The sequence below is a fragment of the Podarcis liolepis genome (genome assembly GCF_965112155.1).
Source record: "Podarcis liolepis genome assembly, chromosome: 6".
Classification (NCBI taxonomy): domain Eukaryota; kingdom Metazoa; phylum Chordata; class Lepidosauria; order Squamata; family Lacertidae; genus Podarcis; species Podarcis liolepis.
Genome location: NC_139559.1, coordinates 95,737,600 through 95,757,514, shown reverse-complemented (window position 1 = coordinate 95,757,514; position 19,915 = coordinate 95,737,600). Strand labels below are relative to the sequence as shown.

At 44.6% G+C, this 19,915-nt stretch overlaps 1 protein-coding gene across 3 annotated transcripts in view; it reads left to right on the top strand.

Annotated features, from left to right (window-relative positions):
* Nucleotides 1-18,104, top strand: part of LOC310708573 (sterol O-acyltransferase 1-like) — a 175,369-nt gene extending 157,265 nt beyond the window's left edge. For all 3 annotated transcript variants that reach the window (XM_083507152.1, XM_083507150.1, XM_083507151.1), the window contains 11 exons: nucleotides 3,900-4,007; nucleotides 5,384-5,666; nucleotides 6,951-7,029; nucleotides 7,563-7,644; nucleotides 8,828-8,873; nucleotides 9,966-10,092; nucleotides 11,393-11,490; nucleotides 12,725-12,823; nucleotides 13,388-13,523; nucleotides 13,851-13,996; nucleotides 14,943-18,104. In XM_083507152.1, the coding sequence (XP_083363278.1) occupies nucleotides 3,900-4,007; nucleotides 5,384-5,666; nucleotides 6,951-7,029; nucleotides 7,563-7,644; nucleotides 8,828-8,873; nucleotides 9,966-10,092; nucleotides 11,393-11,490; nucleotides 12,725-12,823; nucleotides 13,388-13,523; nucleotides 13,851-13,996; nucleotides 14,943-14,999 (1,261 nt within the window). In that variant the 3' untranslated portion in view covers nucleotides 15,000-18,104. The remainder of the gene's footprint in view (nucleotides 1-3,899; nucleotides 4,008-5,383; nucleotides 5,667-6,950; nucleotides 7,030-7,562; nucleotides 7,645-8,827; nucleotides 8,874-9,965; nucleotides 10,093-11,392; nucleotides 11,491-12,724; nucleotides 12,824-13,387; nucleotides 13,524-13,850; nucleotides 13,997-14,942) is intronic.
* Nucleotides 18,105-19,915: the final 1,811 nt, after the last annotated feature.

Genomic DNA, 19,915 nt, shown 5'->3' with positions numbered 1-19,915 from the left:
TGCTTCTTCCTCCCAGTGGATCCCATTCATTTTTATACTGTGTAGACTGAAAGCAGGTATTCCTAATCTTTTTAAGTGCTCCAGTCAATTGGGTATTGCACATCCCAGATTCTGACATGGATATGGCTGTTTTGTTCTGTAGAAACTGATCTACAGACCAGAAGTGTCTATTGCTAAGCAATCCAGCCTCCTCATGGGCGGTCTGGTTCTCCAGTAAAGTTTTGCGCCTATCTAGTAGTAAGGGCTTCACAATTAGCAAACAGGTGCCCTAATAGAACCAGGCTGGTCTGTCCATCTAGCCCATAATTATCTACTCTGACTGGCAGCGGCTTTCCAGTGCTTATTGCAGTGGCCTTTCCCATGGCAGTTCACCTGATCTTTTTAAACTGGAGGCTGCACCCAAGACCTTCTGGAGGCCATCTGTCCCTGAGTTCCTCTTCCAAGGTGTAGCAAGAGCTTTATATGCAAATGCAAATATGTAACATTAAACTTTGGTACTACTGCTTGAGGAGTCTGGGAGGAAGAGCAGATACTAGTTAGAATTATCCATACTTGGAACTCCAGCTCTAAGCAAACCAGTCTGCTAGAATTGTTGCTGAAAAGCACTTCAGTTTTGTCTGTTTTCCTTGGGAGCAGAATGCCAGTTGCCCCTCCATTCTTGAAATCCATCACATTTCAGGGACACTGTCCTGCAGCACACAGGCTCAAGGTCTAGGCGAGCATTAAGATGTGCCTTGTTCCAACTCTGGTAGATAAGAATGTTATTGGTTGTTTTACTTGGCTCAGTTGAAGGTCCTATCCAGTGGCGTAGCGTGGGTTGTCAGCACCCGGGGCAAGGCAAGTAATTTGCGCCCCCTAACCCGTGGATTTGCGCCCCCTAACCCCCAGATGTTGTGCCCGGTGCGGCCGGCCCCCCCTGCACCCCCCACGCTACGCCACTGGTCCTATCAGGTTGTTGTTTTGTTCCAGAAGATGCCTACCAATATATTTCGTTGATTTGGGAACAAAATTTCCAATATAGTCGTACGTTGGATCTCAAATGCCTTGGCTCCTGAACCAATTGGCTCCCAAACAATCGAAACCTGGAAGTGAGCATTCCGGTTTTCAGACTTTTTTGGAAGCTGAGCGTCTGGCACGGCTTCCGATTGGGTGCAGGACGCTCCTGCAGTCAATCAGAAGCTGTGCCTTGGTTTTCAACTGGTTCCGGGAGTTGAACGAACTCCCAGAACGCATTCTGTTTGAGAACCAAGGTACGACTGTACTGGCAATTGTTTGGGCTTTCCTGATCCAAAACTGTTGTTTCTGCCGGCCGTTCATTTGGGCTTCTTTCTTTCTTTCTTTCTTTCTTTCTTTCTTTCTTTCTCTTTTTCTTTCTCTTTTTAGTGTATTTTTATTTAGATCTAATATGGAAAACACAAACCAATTCTTGCTACAAAACCAGACTTCACCATGTTAATCCAGAATGTATTTTGCAGTTTAAATTTTATTTCATTCACCCCCAATATGTCAGTAAAACTCCAAGCCTCTATTCTTTAAGTCAGGGGCAGCCAATATGGTGCCCTCTAGATCAGGCTTCCTCAACCTCGGCCCTCCAGATGTTTTTTGGCCTACAACTCCCATGATCCCTAGCTAGCAGGACCAGTGGTCAGGGATGATGGGAATTGTAGTCTCAAAACATCTGGAGGGCCAAGGTTGAGGAAGCCTGGTCTAGATGATGCTGGACTGCATCTCCCATCAGCCCCAGACAACATAGCCAGTGGTCAGGGATGATGGGAGTTGTAGTGTGGAGGGCACCATGTTTGCTACGCCTACTTTAGGTGAAGGTTGTGAATCTTTGTATAAAATGCAGTGGGTTTAGTGTTAACTTGTGTCATTTTCCCACAGGCATAGTGTTCCACATAAAATACCAAAACAGTATTGGAGACTTTAAAAAACGCTTTGCAAGCTGTAAACATGCAGCTCCCATTTGGGAAATTGTTAAGTTCTTCTTGACTTCCTGTTGAATTACTTACTTTTCCAAATTCCCTTTTGCTAAATATAGAGAATAATTGTATGAGCAACTGTTGAACCCAAACTCCCCATCCTCTGGGATGTGAGACAAGGGGAACACAGTGGGAGACAGGTTCTTGTGACCCATGGTGCATAATCCACTAGGAAGTTCTCCTGTGCAAGCCCCACATTAGAGGCTGAGGAAGAACTGCTCTTGTGCAGCTTCCATTCATCTGAGCAGGAGAATTTTCCAGTGGGTTGTACTCCACAAATATGTGCCTGTGTGCCACAGAGAGATTTTCTGTCTCTCCTGCAAAGTGTTCCTCAACACAAGGCTTGTCATGATCCTAGTTACTTTGGTGGATGTAATGTGGAACCATCAACCAACAATATAGGTTTCTCACTTCTTTTATATACTGCCTAGGAGAAGCCATGACGTAATGGTACCTTGGCTCATGTAGGTTCAGACTTGGATATGATACAGTCCTGTGTTCTCCAGGGCGCCTTTGGAGGCCGGGTGGGATTATCAATTTAATAAAAAATGAATAAAAAGCACTGTAAACCTCTGAGATCCTAATATTTACATAGCATGGAGTGGAGATTACAAAAGGCTCCAGTCGGTGCAAAATGGCGGAATGTCTGTGTGAAATGAGGTCTAGAGCAGTGTTTCCCAAACTTTTTTGGGCAACGGCACACCTGTTTACTGAAAAAAAATCTCGCGGCACACCACCATTAAAGCCCCGCCCCGTGACGTCAGCGCGCAGCGTCACGCCGGGAGGGACGCACGAAAGTGAAAGTTTTTTCCCTCCCCCTTGCCGGGGAACCTCCAAGCTTTGGGGGTGGGAGGAGGCAGCAGAGCGAGGGACTGAGGGACGGCGGCAACTGAGGCGGAGGCGGCTGTTGTGGTGGTGGCGGGCGGAGGAGGGGGCGGCGGCGGGGCTTGAGGAGCCGTCGCCGGGAGTTGCTGCTGCTGTTGTTGCTGCTGCTGCCCGGACATGCCGGCCTCCTCCTCCTCCGCTGTCTCGCGCTCCTCCCTTTTGCACGCGCTGCCCCGCCGCTCGGCACCACCACCGCGGAGCCGCCCCCGGCTCGACGCGGATCCTCGCCGCCGCCGCCTCTCACCGCCCGACTCGCCCGCCTCCCTCCCACGGCACACCAGCCAATGTCTCACGGCACAGTAGTGTGCCGCGGAACACCGGTTGGGAAACACTGGTCTAGAGCAGCTCTGTGGAGCTTCTGGCCTGCTCAGGCATCCCAATTTGACCTGCAAGGCCACCTTCCCCAAACCAGGTCGACCTGTGGGACAGGTAAAGATGCAGTTCCCTACTGAAAGCAGGTTTGCTGACACCACCAATCAGCTGATTGGCAATACCAATGAAGTCCTGTGCCTTTGCTTACGTGGTTTGATTTCAAACCACGCAGGCACAGGAAACTGGGTTTGTTGGCACAGTTGACCATTGGTGCCTGCAATGCCTTGTCCCAGTTTTGATTTCAAACTGTACGGGCAAAGGAAAAGACTTGCCCTGATGTCCTGGTTATGGCAGATGATTCAGAGTTGAATGCTCCCCCCCATATGTCAGAATTGCCCATGGGGGTTGGGGAAACCAAAGCATTCAGCCTGCTGGTTGGAAACAATTCTAGAATCTCCTTGTCCTATACAGCTGCACTTCTTCCCACGGTTAACCCCCCCCCCCAATGGTGATGGTCCTATGTATGCTGACAGATGGATTTTGTAGAAAATATTCAGAGAAATTGTACACTGAGAGTGCTCCCACATTACATTTGAAGGTGGAAAAACTTTCAACGCCTAAATTTAACCACTGGAAGTCCTGGACTTGCATCTAGATTGAGGGGAGTTTGTTGTCAAAGTGAAATGTTCTAATGTATTTCATATACTTTTTTTTCCTCAGTGAGCTATTTGAAGTGGAACACATCCGGACCATATATCACATGTTCATCGCTCTCCTCATCTTGTTCATTCTCAGCACCCTCATAGTAGACTTTATTGATGAAGGAAGGTAGGAAAACATTGAAGGGATCAGCTGGAGTTTGTTTTCTGTGTGTTGGACTTGAGACATTTAATAGATAAGATATACTTTATTCGCATTAGCCAACGGCCATAGCGACATAAAACAAGCAATATATGCAAATAAAAAGACTGCAGTGGGTAAAAAGGGCAATCAAATGACCAAGATTATCGTTCAGATAGTGGCCCTTAATCTCCTTGCACATTTAATATTTGAACCAATGAAAACGTTTTGCTTTGTTTGGGTACAGGCAGATGGAGGGGGTGTAGAGAGTCCTGTTGCCCAAGAGGGAATCCTTGCAGTGATGGGCTGCTTATTTAGAGTTGCGTTGAATATAAGCCCCAGTGTTTTATTTGAAGAAACCCATCAGGCATTCAGATGATGATAATACCTCACCCATCTGCCTGAGTTTCCCCAGCCACTCTGAGTGGATTACAGCACATAGGAAAACACCAAACATTAAAACCTTCCTGATACGGGGTGGCCTTCAGGTGTCTTCTAAAAGTTGTATAGTTCTTTATCTCCTTGACCACGGATGGGAGGGTATTCCCCAGGGAGGGTGCCACTGCCGAGAAGGCCCTCTGCCTGGTTCCCATGACTTCACTTCCTGCAGTGATGCAACCACCAGAAGACCCTCGGAGGTGGACCTCAATGTCCAGGCTGAACAATGGGGGGTAGAGATGCTCCTTCAGATATTCTGGGCTGAGGCCATTTAGGGCTTTAAAGGTCAGCACCAACACTTTGAATTGTTCTCGGAAACGTACTAGGTGCCAGTGAATCCCCTTTAGGACCAGTGTTACATGGTCCTGCCGTCCACTCCCATTCACCAGTCTAGCTGCCGCATTCTGGATTAGTTGTAGTTTCCGAGTCATTGGTCAAGATAAAGCAGCACTTAAAATCCAAGTTCTGCATACAAAGTCTTGGAAGATGTGGAGCCCTCCCGGTACTAACTGAAGGGCTGCAGGCTATGCCACAATAACTACAAGTTTTCCCACATGCGTGTGCTTATCCAAGGGGTCCTGAATCTCTGTAGGGGTTGTATCTGTCTGTATCTCTGTGTTCTGTGCAGTATAAAACCTTAGGGTGTATACTTAAGTTCAGTATTTGTTTCATAAGATTTATACAGCACACTGCCTGATTCTAAAAGGAACCTCAAAGCGGTTTACGAAATGATAAAACAAGAAAATCATTAAAAAAATCACAACCATACTCTAAAACATGCAAAACTTAGAATACTAAAACAGATTAAAATTACCTCAACTTTCATTATAGAATTCCTTAGCTGTTTCTGATTTTACCTGATGGAATATATATTTTAACCCAAGTATATGAATTAACTTTTTTGTGCTGTTGAATCTCTTTTGAAGGTTGGTGCTGGAGTTTGATCTCCTGGTCTACGCTTTTGGCAAATCTTCTGTCGTTTTTTCCACTTGGCTTTACATGTTCCTGTCCACCCTGACTGTGCCCTATGGGCTCTTCCTGCTGTGGGCCCAGGGCTACCATAGTTCCTCCCACAAGACAATCCGCTCCGCTTTCTTTGGGGGTCTCTTCACGATCTTCCAGATATTTGGGCTTGGAGTGGGACCAGCTTACATAGCCGTCGCCTACAATTTACCACCAGCCTCTGGTTTCATAGTGATACTTGAGCAGGTGAGTTTCATGTGGAGAGCTAGTTTCTTGTGGATGTAGCTAAAGGTCATTTCAGAACGCTTGAATTAGCAAAATGTTGCTAAATGCCAGGATTTGAGTCCTTAGCTAACCTGTAATTTTGTGTACACATTCTACTTTTGCTTCTGCCTGACTTGGGGAAATATTAATGGTGAAAAGTTTTCATTTTTTCCAAGAGATTGAACCTAAGGGTGTTAGAAATGGTCAGATGCAAAAAGAAACTCACCATAATTCTTAAGGTCTAGTAGGTACTTCTGTTTTCAGATACGCTGATGGTTTAAACCACTAATAACTTGCTGCAAACACCCTCTTTTTGAGCACAGTGATGGAGAGAGCAATGCCAGTACAACTGGAAGCATTCTTGGAGGATACCGATTCTCTCGACCTCTTGCATTCTGGGTGCTGACCTCGTTTGAGACTGAATCTGCTTTGGTCTCCCTGCTCAGAGAATTGTAGAGTTGGACGGGACCCCAAGGGTCATCTAGCCCAACCCCCTGAAATGCAGGAATCTTGGCTAAAGCATCCATGACAGATGGCCATCCAGTGTCTGCCTTAAAGCCTTCATGGAAAGAGATGGCACAACCTCCTAAGGGAGACCATTCCACTATCAAGTAGCTCTTATTGTCAGAAAGTTTTTTCTGATGTTTAGTCCGAAACTCCTTTCTTGTAACTTGAACCCATTGGTCCAGGTCCTGCCCTCTAGGGCAGGAAAAAAACAAACTAGCTCCATCTTCCATGTGAAAGCCCTTGAGATATTTGAAGATGGCTATCTTACCTCATCTCTCCTCTTTTCCAGGCTAAACATACCCAGCTCCTTCAACCGTTCCTCATACAGCTTGGCTTCTAGACCTTTGATCACCTTAGTTACCCTCCTCTGCACACATTCCAGCTTGTCAATATCCTGCCTAAATTGTGGTGCCCAGAATTGGAAACAGTATTCCTGTTGTGGTCTGACCAAGGCAGAATAGAGTGCTACTATTACTTCCCTTGATCAAGACCTTATACTTTCGTTGATGCAGCCTAGAATAGCATTAGCTTTTTTTGCTGCTGCCGCACACTGTTGACTCATGTTAAGCTTGTAGTCCACCAAGACTCCGAGATCCTTTTCACCTTTACCAAAAGAGGTGCAGGGGAACTGTGACTCTTGGTTATCTTACTCAGTCTCTCAGCAGCTTTTTATACTATTGACCATGGTATCCTTCTGGACCATCTCTCGCTTAATTGCAAGATGTCAAGTACATTTTATGTGTTACTCCACTCCTTTAGGTGCGTCTGCTGATGAAAGGCTACTCTTTCATTAGGGAGAATGCTCCTCGAATACTTTCCTTTACACCACAGAAGACAAGTAAGTGACTGTTTTCTACAATAATTGTACAGCTGTGGGGATGAAGGCACCCTCCCCTCTGAGGGTTGGGTTCTGTGACATGGAGACAATTCTAGTTCAGAAGAATGTGTGTATGGGCCTCCCCATGTTTTGCAAGATTACCAATACCATGCAACTTGTCAGTCTTCTAATGCTTATTGGAATAGTACACATCTTGCAAAGGATATAAGAGAATCCTGGGTTTAGTGGAACAGGGGAAAGTGCTCTGACAATAGGGGGCTTATTTGGGGTGGGAGGGCGTTAAACCTGGAGTGGACTAGAGATGAGGGGCTTGTCACAGACTTGCCTTACTCATTGGGGAGGAAAAAGTAGAATAAGAATGGCATACAAACCATCTCATTGGACTGAGAAATTGTATAAATTTATTACTGCTAAACTCAAGCATTAATGAACAGTTTGAGACCCATAGAAAATAGGATGGAACCCTGTCGGTTTATGTTTTAGTGTGTGGCATTATCTGGTACTAAACGACTCTCTCCCTTCTGCTTTTTCAGACACCGTCCAAGTTCCTAAAGTTTCCCAGTACCTGTATTTCCTCTTTGCTCCCACCCTTATTTACAGAGATGCCTATCCCCGGTAATGTCAATGTAGTTGCTCCATTGTGACTTGGCAGTTCTTATAGCCATTGTGATGGTGAGGTTGGACTGGATGCATGCTTCATAACGGAGGGCATAACACACAGGTTGGGAACCTCAGGGGCAGGTGCAGTCCTCTGCAGTGGTGTGGCATGGTGGGGTCACAGTCACAGTTGCCCTGAGCGCAAAATTGTTATGGATGCAAAAGTTGTAACACTCGGGGCAGCCTCAATATAACTGCACATTCTGTTGCTGGGGTCCATTGAAAACACCTTCTCCATGCGAACCAGAGTGACCTCTCCAGACCACAGAACGACTCTTCTTATGTCTCCTGGGCGATACGGATAGTATTAGGCAGTTGAATGTGTTTCCCTCCCTCCCACCCAACCCCTCCGCACGGTCCCTGGCAACCCACGCTACACCACTGGCCTCTGAGCCTCTCTATCTATTGCACTACCCACTTTTGCCTCTGACCCTACCCACTGCTGGGTCTCTAACTTAACTCATGGTCCTGAATTTCAGTGGGTCTTCTCTGAGTAAAGGTTAGTTGAAGACAACCATTTGTTTCTCTGAATTTTCCCGGAGCAGGCCTAGTAGGATCCAAAATGCATTGGTTCAATGCATATCTCTTTTGAGCACACCAGAGCTTTTTGCTTCTGATTCCAGTAACAGGTGCTGAGTCTGACCATTTTGGCTTTAAGATATTCTACACTTCATGGGTTTTGATGGGTTTTTTATATATAAGGTTCTAGAGTTCCATTGTAGAAGTTGCTGTGTTATACAGTACGGGGTTGTCTTTCTATTTTCCATGGTATTCCACTTTCTCCAATCTGTATATCCTGTTGCCCTCAACTACTCCTTTCCTTCTTTATGCAAAATAATGAACTGTTAAAAAAATAATAGTGCAGCTGCACATTTAGTAAAGCATGCCATTTGAGCAAAATCATAACTAGCAAACAGGCTTTCTTACATTAAATATTTGCTGTTCTGGAATAGAAATTGGATTGTGTTTACTGCAGACTACATCAGCTTTGCTGTTATTTTTGATTGCACTTATTAATTGCTTTTATCATGGAAAGTAATTCAAAGTAATTCAAAATTCTCACAAATTAGGTTTCAGTTGATGCCAAGCAAGCTCTTGTCTTGATTTAGGTGTAATGACTGTGATTTCTTTTTCTTTTCAGAAATCCTACAATAAGATGGAGCTATGTAGCTACCAAGTTTGCACAGGTTAGATATTTCTCTTCCTTTTGGGATTCCTGTGTTTCTGCAGATAATTATACAGCCTTGAAAGCTGATAAGAGTTACTGGTTCATAAAAATATGTACTAGCCTACTGGAGTGCACAAGCCTGTATTAATTATTTTTATTTTGGCATTAAGAAATAATGCTTTCTGAAAATTTCTGAATTGCATCCTATTCCCTTAGATTTGGATCGCTGAATGAATAATTACCCCTAAACTAATGACAAACACACCTACCCATTGTAAGATAAATAAAACAGTTTCGTTTCTCTGAAGACAGGATGTAATAGTTCTAAACAAGCCTTCCTAAACCAACTTTTAACCAATGTCTGTGTGCTAGTCTTCTTATCAACCGTGAATGTTTTCCTAAGTTTATAAAATTATGAACAGTTCAGCATCTGTATATTGTATTTTTTTATTTTGCTGAGTGGAGCAGATCAGCTAATTTCAAGCATGGTCATATTTCTCAAATGGAGACATAGTCCTCCCCTGGGCTGGGCTAGCCATGCAGTGTCACATATCCTAAAAGTTCAAAGGACAATCTTGGATAAAAAGACTACTCTACTCGTGGGACCTGCTCCTTGCAGGACAATGAAACCGCTCCCACGGCAGCTGCTGTCGGTAAAGCAGGTGTTCCACCTGGGCCCCTCCACATATACACATGCCAGCAGCGCACCTACCCAGGCCTCCCAACTGCTGGCATGGTGAGTCTGCACATGGTGGAGCCCACGTGGAATGCCGTTTATCTGAAAGAAGCACGGACTATCATAGTGGCACTGAAACGATTGGTCAGCTGTTGCCTACGGCTGCATACACACCGGACATTTAAAGCACCTGGCTCCCCCCACAAAGAATCTTGGGAACTGCAGTTTATTAAGGGTGCTGGGAATTAGAGCTCGGGGGGGGGGGGGTTAAAGTGCATGTCTGAGGAGTCTTTGGGGAATGTCATGTGCGTTAAATGTATGATCTTTACTCAGCTTAGATCTGTGCATATTGGTAACTGGGATCAGCTTTCTCTCTTACAGATTCCTCCTGTGCTACTTTTATAATCAGGGGCTTTTGTTTTTACTCCTGTCTAGGTCCTTGGGTCACTCTTCTATACTTACTATATATTTGTGAGACTTTGTATACCTACATTTCGGAACTATAAGGAGAATTTAAATGTACGAGGGCTGGTCCTTTGCATTTTCAACTCTATTCTTCCAGGTGAGTGCTTCTGCGCCCCTTTTAATTCTGGAACAGAATTTTCTAAGCAACAAATAAATAATCAGATACAGTGGTGATATTGGCAACAACTGGCAGTGTATGGCCTGTTGGATATATGATCTTAGCTTTGTGGTTCCCTGACTTGTAGGGTTCCTGAAAACCTGTTCCTGGGGCAATAGCTTAGGCTGAGCGTGAATCTCACTGTTCTGAGAGAACATGAGAAGTTGCCTTACACTGATCAGACCATTGGCCCATCTAGCTCAGGGTCGTCCACACTGACCAAGAGTGGATCTCCAGGGTTTCCAGACAAGGAACATTTCCTGGCTCTACCTGGAGATGCTGCAGATTGACCTTTTGCATGCCCTCACTACCACTGAGCTCCTGCTCTTCTCTCTGAACACCTTTTGCAGTATGTTCCTTAGTCACATCAGTCCTGGTAGACTGGAGAAGGTGCGATCCTGCTTCATCCAACTCTGCTTTTTAGTCTTGTGTTGGGGATGCAAGCAGTTGTTAGTTTCTGGACTCAGTTCAAAGTGCTGGTTTTGACCTATAAATCCTCATGCGGCTCAGGACCCCAACACCAGATGGGCTTCCTCTCTGCTGGTGAACCAGCCTGGTCACTGCATAAATATATTAGGGAGGAGTGGAGGGTGGAACATGGAAAGGGACCCTTTTAGTGGTGGCTCCCTGCTTGTAGAATGCGGTCCCCAGGGAAGAGTGCCTGGCTCCATCATTGTCTGTTTTAGATGCCAGTCAAAAAACAGACAATGGTTCCTAATGGGAGGGTAATCAGTTCTTTACATGCCCTTTCTCGGGCTCACACTTTTCAGTGGGGTGGGTAGGATTTGTTGCTTTTTAATACAGTGGTACCTCTGGTTACGTACTTAATTCATTCCAGAGGTCCGTTCTTAACCTGAAACTGTTCTTAACCTAAAGCACCACTTTAGCTAATGGGGCCTCCCGCTGCTGCCACGCCACGGCGGTGCGATTTCTGTTCTCATCCTGAAGCAAAGTTCTTAACCCGAGGTAATATTTCTGGGTTAGCGGAGTCTGTAACCTGAAGCGTCTGTAACCTTAAGCATCTGTAACCCAAGGTACCACTGCATATAGATTGTTGCATGGGCACTTCAGGTCATGTTTTGTTACTGCTTTTATATTTGATTTTAATGTTTTTGGTCCTATTTTTCTTATGTAAGTTGCTTTTGAGATACTTTGATATAGTGACAACTATGATAAATAGTAAGAATGTCATTATGAATGATATTAAGCTAAAATACATATTTTCCTCGCTGCTCTCTAGGTGTATTGATGCTGTTCTTGGTCTTTTTTGCATACCTTCACTGCTGGCTGAATGCTTTTGCTGAGATGCTGCGCTTTGCTGACAGAATGTTCTACAAGGTAATTGATGTGCAAGGCTCATGATATCTCTCTCTCTCTCTCTCTCTCACTCAACACAACACACACAGAAGTATTTTCTTTCAGTTTTAGAGTGTACCTTGGTTCGTGGAACGCTCCATTTGATAGAAATGTTGTGTGTGTGTGTGTCATTTTGCTATTGATGAGGTTTCTCCTCCCTAGAGAGGCCGATCAGATACCATCCTTGTGGTCTTCTCGACAACCTGTTAATACATTCCTTTGCCTCTGGTGAAAAAGGGAGCCTGTGCCTTTTCTTCTGTTGACTTTTCTGATTCACAAGCATTTGTTGCTATGTGTTGTATTTCTGTTGCTGGGCTTTTGAGATAGTATTTTAACCTTGCTGTGACTTTTAAACAAATGTAAATAGTTTTGAGTATGGTGTCATGGAAGAAAAGTATGTCCGTTCTATAAATTATTTAGCAGAACTTACCTGCACCCTTCTTTTAGTGGTGGCATATACTGGCGCCTTTAAATGTCCGCAATAAAGCGTTGCTATATTTCTTTTGTCACCTGCTAAAAACATTTTGCCTATCCAGACATGTAGAAATTGAAGTGTGTCTTAATATGTTTTAGCTTATCTGCTGATTTTATCTGATGTTTTAAACTTTTATTGGCAATTTTAACGCCTTATGTATAATGCTCAGAGGTTCTATTTGTAGTTAAGCAGTATATATAGACATGTTGTTAAATAAATGGATAATTCCAAGGGATCATACAAATGTGTGTTCCGATCCTGCTGCTGCTTCCGCTTGGGGCCATTAATGATTAGTTTGAGCAGTTTAGAGGACAGTGATAGAAAAGGCCTCTGAATTTCAGCTACCTTCTATATTTCTCTTTTCTGAATGTGGTTTGCAGGTTGCCCCCACCTACACTGAATTAGTGTTCATGTAGAGAAAATGTCACATTTGATTTAGCTCTGATCATTTTGGATCTGAGCCTTGGAGACCTAGTGTAGCTACAAATACTGGGACACCAGTGACTTATTCTCAGGGTGGCTGTTTGGGAAGGAGGAGGTTAGGATTTAATGCCTGCAAATGAGCTCTTGGGGAATTTCAGTTATACATTGCAACCGTACACCAGGTGTTCACAGAGATTGTATTGCCAACTGCTCTAAAACACTTGAATATCAGGAATGCACTTGGCACTTTGATCCTGCAGTTTTAAACACTGTCTCTAAGGTCTCTGCTCTTTTTACTTCCCTGATCCTCTCTTGCAGGACTGGTGGAATTCTACATCTTATGCAAAGTATTACCGAACCTGGAATGTGGTGGTGCATGACTGGCTGTATTACTATGCATACAAAGATTTCCTTTGGGTAAGCAACCATCGTTTAACACATCCCCTTGCTTTCTAATAGAAAGTCATTTTTTAAAGGAATGGCAGAGATCTTTACATTTCCCCCACAAAATGATTTTATTAAAGTTCTAATGTAAAGGTGAATTACACAACATGTAAAATACCTAGTCACTTTACCCATACAGAGATCTGACAGAAGGTGGAAAGAGAGAAGCTTGTACTTATGCAGTCTGGTTTGTATCCAGTATTTGGGAAGTCACTTTTTTTTTACCAGTCTACCACCAATTTCACCCCTCTATCCCACACTGTTCCAGCTCTCACGTTAAGTGTTTGTGGGGCTCCATTGAGTAGGAGCGATCAGCAAAAATGAGCTGCCTGCCTTGTGCAAGTAGAAGTCCTTTTGACAGAGCAAGGCCACCACTGGAGACAACCCTCCCTGTGCAATAAATGTGAATGGGCAATTTAAGGGTGGTTATCACAAGCTGTTCACTGTTGTTTTTGAAAACTGGATATCCTCTGATACATTCACCTATCAGAGAGTCACCCTTCCCCTTGTTTGTCTGTGTCTCTCTCTCACCACCAGTTATTTGGGAAGAAATTCAAAGGAGTCGCTATGCTGTCGGTCTTCACTCTTTCTGCTATTGTGCACGAATACGTCTTGGCCGTCTGCTTTGGTTACTTCTATCCGGTCCTGTTCTGCCTCTTCATGTGTTTTGGAAGTAAGTACCAAATATATCTTTCAGCAGCAGCAGTTTCTGAAAATACTGAGATTTGGTTTTTAGCTGCCATCTGTACTTAATGTTCTAAGGTGCAGGAGATTTGTGTTCCAGCCTGCCCTAGCATTTGCACCCGGAAGCCTCTCCCGACACCAGTTAAATATCCATTTTCTGAGACTGATCATGGTCAGAGTAGGAGAGAGGGCTTTCTTGGCTTGGCCGAGGAGTAAGGACTTCTAATGCTCCAAACTGTAATTTGTGACTTTCTCAAAGTCTCATGAGATGATCATTAACATGCATTTTGAGTACATTTTAATTTTTTCCCGTCAGTGGTTTTCAACTTCATTCTCAATGACCGTCGGAAAGGCCCCATTTGGAATGTGTTCATGTGGAGTACGCTCTTCCTTGGCCAGGGTGTCATACTTACCCTCTACAGCCTGGAATGGTATGCTTATAAGCACTGCCCTTTGAAAAATGTGAGTATCCTACTTGTCATTGGAAATAAGAGGAACAGAGCTGAGCTGCTATTCTGGACTATTCAGTCAAGGCCTAAGATGGGAAAGTGAAATTCGAAAACCTCTTTCAGATTTTTAGAAGGTTGCATTCTGCCCAGAATAGCTACCGTAGAGGTTTCTTTCTAACAAGAATAACAAGCAGCAGGGTCAGCAAAAAAACAACAACTTTGAAACTTCCTCCATATCTTTTTATATGAGTACTGTAAATTTCTGAGCTAGTTTCTGCCCTTCTGGAGAGATGAAAGCAAAAGGTTCTCAGAGGATGGGAGGGGGCAGTAAAGAAGGGAGGGAGAGGAAGGTAATGGAAAAGAGTGAAAAGCCTTAAGCGGAGCCCAGTGGTTTCTTCATTCTACTTGCTGTGTTCTCTGCATCTTTGGATCTGCAGAGTTCAAACAAAGAGAATTCATGACATCTTTGCCGCATTTAATATGCAGTGCCCACTACATTTCCTTATTTAATATGCAGTGCCAGATCAGCCCACATGCATATGCATAACCCCCTGGGGCTGGTTCTCGGACTGTTTAGACCTCATAGTAGCTGGAGCCAAGTAGGACTGTAGTTTCAGGATTGCAGACACCTTAGCAATTCTGCTTGACCTGGAAGACCTGCCATTCAGAGAGTTAAAGCGTTTGGGTGAAGCTGCCCTGAAGGGGGGTCTTATTGGGAAGGGCAAGCCATCACACACACACACACACACACACACACACACACACACACCTGCACCCCACTTCCAATTGCCTAGATTGGCTGTTGCAAGTTGGGTGGCCGCCCAGGCTTGAGAGACAGCAAAGTAAAACACTTTGGTTTCATCACTGGCATTTGTTCACATGGCTAACGGATAACTCTACAGAAGTGAAAGTGCCCAGCATTTCCTGCCTAACATTACTGTTCCTCTTGTGTTTTATAGCCCACTTTCCTTGACTATGTGAAACCACGTTCCTGGACTTGCCATCTTAAGTTCTGACACCCTTTGGGATATCCCTCCGCGTCAAGGCCAGAAGATGCTTGTCTTTTAAACAATGACAACACAGCTAGCGTGTTAAAATGACTGCAGACTTTTTAAAGGGAAACTGTCTTTAGTTATGGCAAATGATGGCATTTTGTCACTCAAGGCAGCTAGGACTGCAGGTGGCTCGGCAGGTGGTTCTCTTTCCTTCGGCAGCTCCAACCTGAGCCATTTCCATGCTGGTCATGAAACCTACTGAAAGGTTGGCGAAGGAATATCCGGTGAAGTTTTTTTGCCTATTGCAAACAGTACTTTTATGTGTTACTACTTTTCTCTCTTAACTGTCTGAAATTGGCAGTATTGTGATTGGGGTTAGGCTTGCCTGTCTGGCCGTAACCGTCCTTCCGAATCGCCTTTTGAAACGGGACACTTGCGCAGTATTTGTATGCATTCTTTTGCTTGTTGTTACAGCACAATATGTGATGGAGCCAGTGGCCCACAAACACTGACTTTGCTTTTTATTTACCAGCCAACCTCATTTCCTCCCCAATCCCAAGTATAGGCAGAGATGGAGGGCTTGAGTCTGGAGATGTGTGTTACTGGACACCATTCTTGTTTGGAGGGCCAAGTCCACTTGCCACTTGTATGTGACTTTCTGGATACCTGGTTGGAGAAGCAGTAAGATGTTTTACACCCTTTTCCGTGGAAGTAGCCTTAATGTAAGCATATGAGTTTTGATTCATCCACCACCTTTAATTTGCTACAACAAATAGTTGTTGAAATGTAAATTGGCCTAGGATATATGGAATCTGTTAACTTCTGCTTTGAAGGATAAGATTACTGATTCTTATGTGTCACGAAAGGTACGTCATAACTTTTTGCCTTGTTTTCAGGCTTTATTTCCTCCCTCCCCCCTCCCTTTTGAATAAATTTTCACTGGCTGAAGTGTACCATTTAGGTGTAGGATCTTCCTTTGGATACGTAGCCTCTTAATAATATGAGCAGTAAAGGTTGGTCTTTTCCTTACCAGGCTCACTTTGCCCTTTGGCTTCTGATCCAGTAAAACAGGCAGCATTAAATTAAGTACCACAATTAAGGTGCAACTTAAATTGCAAACATGTTGCACTGTGAGTAACTTGCATTTTCTCTGCCAAGGATGGCTATTTGCTGCTTGCTTCTTGGCAGCACCGCAATGCACACAGTGGCCCATGGTCCAGAAGCCTTGGTGCACACGTGGGACTGTTTTCTATACCAAAAGTGGGTGCTGTCTGCTACTAAGGGCTGCATCATTCCCATTTTAACCAGAACCGGTGTCTTCAGGGGTTCCTGCTCTCTAGCTAAGGACACAAGCGGACCTGATGCTGTTTATGCAATTAGTTCTTTTGAAAATAAATAGCATCTGTCGAGCCCCAATGCAGATTGGGATTGTGGCATAGGGCTGGGGAGCTTTAACAATAGGCTCCCAGTTTTGATCAGGGGGATCCCCACAGTGCTATGTGGATTAAATTTTTATAAGCAGCGAAATGCTGCCCTTTGCTACATGTCCAGTTTAAGTTTCTTGCATTCCTCACTGATGATTACTGCAGCGATTTGGAGGGCAAATGCAGTTTGTGTTGAAGAACCTAGAGAGTGTGTTGGCTTGCAATGATCATGCTGCTCCACTGAAAACGCTGGTTTACTTTGTGAGACAGCCTTGGGTGGGTGGTGTGCTTAGAGCTACAGAAGGAGGGACTGTGTCATTGTGAAAAACAATACCCCTATATTGCTGACTGCTCACTGTGTAGTCTATAATCTGGAGCTTTTCTCTCAGCAGCCCTAAAGTGCATTTCTGACATGTTCTAAGAGTGCAAAGGAGTGGGTGCTATATACTAGCGTAGGCACATAGGGGAAATGCAAGTTTTTTGTGTTCTTGAGCTGATGTCCTTGGTATTGTCCTAAATTGGGTGCCCTAGTAAATGCTAGGTGTTGGCGGCTTTTCTCATGTCATCTAACTGCAGCAAAAAATAAAAAGAAACTTAATTCTGATTTATGCTGCAGAAAACAGCGTACGTGATAAGTGTGCTAATTTTAATCAGTACTTTGATATGACCCAAGTGTATTGCCATTTAGCTAAGCCATGTGTTCCAGGTTTATTTGACTAAGGTGGGTGTGTCATTGATAATTTTGGGGGGAAGTGCCACCTGGATTGAATATTATGAACAGTAGTTTCAAGATGCCAAACGTCAAGTACAGTATTTAATCTAGTTCAAAACTTTAAAAATTCAATGAAACAGTATCCACTTTTGGAGAAAGATGAGGAAACTGTTTTTAGAGGCTACTCACTTGCAGGTTCTAGATAGAGGTGTGAGAGAGATTTCTGTTCCTAGAACATTACAAACTATATGTGCAGATTGTAGTATTGCTAAATCAGTGTTAACATGGTCGACTCATCCATTCCAAAAAGCTTTTTGCTTTTGTTTTTAAATTGTCTATGATGGCACTGTAATTGTGATTATAAGATGGCCGGGATCCACCCAAAGAATTTTCATCACATTGTGTCCTTTTCTGCTGCTTGTTTAGAGAGAACCCCCCCTCCAAACCTCCATCTTCAGAATATAATTTGAGAATTTTATCAAATAAATCCTGTTGTCTTTGGGAAATACGTGTACTTTTTTCTAAGGGGGACGTGTGGGAAGATCAGTATACTAACTGTAATCAACCTCATGCTTTGGGACTGAATCTGTGAATGTAAACTGAATGGGCACAACATGGTTGCGGATCTCTTGCGAATGATCTACACAACTGATTGTAAGGAGGCATCCTGTTAACCTGGAAGGTGCTGGATTGCAAGGCTGTAGTTTTCCTCTTTCTCAGAGTGAGCAATGGGAAAATTTTCTTGCACAGATGGTGGTGAGAAGAGGACAAACTGTACCTGACACCGGAATGGTCTTCCCAAGCCTCACTTGCATCTTTTGTAATATGGAGAATATTGTGGGTCAGGGAAGGTTGTTGATGGGATATAGAATTGTTAACCGATTCCAAAATGTATCGAACTGTCTGTTGTGACCTATTCTGTTACTTGCAAGGGATTATGTGATCTATACTGTACTACAGAAATTGAAATATATTTTGCTATCCATGAAACTCGTCTGCCTGCATTCATTCCAGCCTTGATGTACTGCACCTAGACAACGAACTGGTTGAAAGTGTGGTACAGTGGTACCTCGGATTACGTACGCTTCAGGTTACAGACGCTTCAGGTTACAGACTCCGCTAACCCAGAAATAGTACCTCTGGTTAAGAACTTCTGCTTCAGAATGAGAACAGAAATTACGCGGCAGCGGCACGGCAGCAGTGGGAGACCACATTAGCTAAAGTGGTGTCAGGTTAAGAACAGTATCAGCTTAAGAATGGACCTCTGGAACGTATTAAGTACATAACAAGAGGTACCACTGTATTCTCCATTCTATGTTTTTGTTTTATGGTGTATTTTGTATTCTCATTTTGTATTTTTCTGCTGTGAACCGCCCTGGGATTTTGGGATGAAGGGTCAGCTACAAATCTAAATCATCATCATCATGATCATCTATGCGCATCTGTGGTGTGCATTGATACGTGGAGTGTGTCTGTTCAGTGTGCTAGTCCAGCAGGGCTTCAGCCATTAACATTTAGTCTCCCCTTCAGTTTTCTCTTTCTCTGCTCCCCTCCCCAGACGCTCAGCATTCTATGCCCACCGGGGTGCTGCCTTGAATAAAATATGGGGGGGTGCAGGTAAGCCCCACCCTGCAAAACTGATCACATGATGTGGTGCACGCACACTATTTGAATGCCCATCAACTGGGGGGTGGGGGTGGCCACCTCAAATACTGGGGGTAGTGAAGGGACCTTTGCCCTTAGGTGTAGGCTCCCATGATGCCCACTGAACAGACTGTTTGCCCTACTATGATTCCCCTTTTCCAGTCGGAAGTGATAGATGCTTTTATGTGTAACCCATCTTAAGGGGCCATCTGGATTCACAGCAGAACCTAGCATGAAGAGTAGGCCTTTATAAACCAGTCACCTATCCCTAAAGGGGGAGGTTGGGGGTGGGCTATGGTGAAAAGGGTTAAAGATAACCCGCTGATAATTTTTGCAGGTTTCAAGGGTGAGGTGAATAGCAGTGGAGAGATCAGGGCAAAACCCTGGCATGTCCTCTAGTGCTGCTATCCCTACACTGCAGTTTGGGGGACAGGGTGGGGCAGAGCCCTGGAGGACCCAGCGATACCCCGTGTTTTATCCCTATCTCGCTTGGAGGGCAGGAGGGGCCCACAAGCAACCCAGGTCATGCTCTCTGCCTGCGGGCCTTTTTCCTGCTGGAACTCCCCAGAACTCAGTTCTGGCACCTCTCCAAGGCATAGTTGTCAACTTTTCCCTTTTCTTGCGAGGAATCCTATTCGGAATAAGGGAATTTCCCTTAAAAAACGGGAAACGTTGGCAGCTATGCTCCAGGGGGCACCATGGCCAATTCTAAGGGAACGAAGAAGGCGATCCTGGCCAGTTCTGGCACCTCTTTTTCCATAAAAATATCCCTGGGCAAGACTCACATAATTACAACTGACAGACATCAAGACTGGCATCTGTTCGATCTTAGTAAAAGCAACCCCAACTGCTCAGTAGGCAGGTCTCAGGGAAGATTTCCCACTGACTGCAGCAGTTATGGCATTAGCCCCTCATAAATTAGGGGACCGCAGGCGAGTGTGGGGTGGTGACATTGAGTAGGGTAAGGCGTGGGGCTGCAGCGGGAGCGATCTTCTCCAGCCCCTCGGATCCAGGAAGGGGCCACTCCGCCTTCCTTAAGTGGCCCCTCGGCTGTCAGCTGCATTCACAGCCACGGGCTCTACTGACCGGCAAGGGGACACACAGCACTTTCTAAATTGGGTTTTACTATTCGTGCCATAGCTGTCCACTTCCCCCTT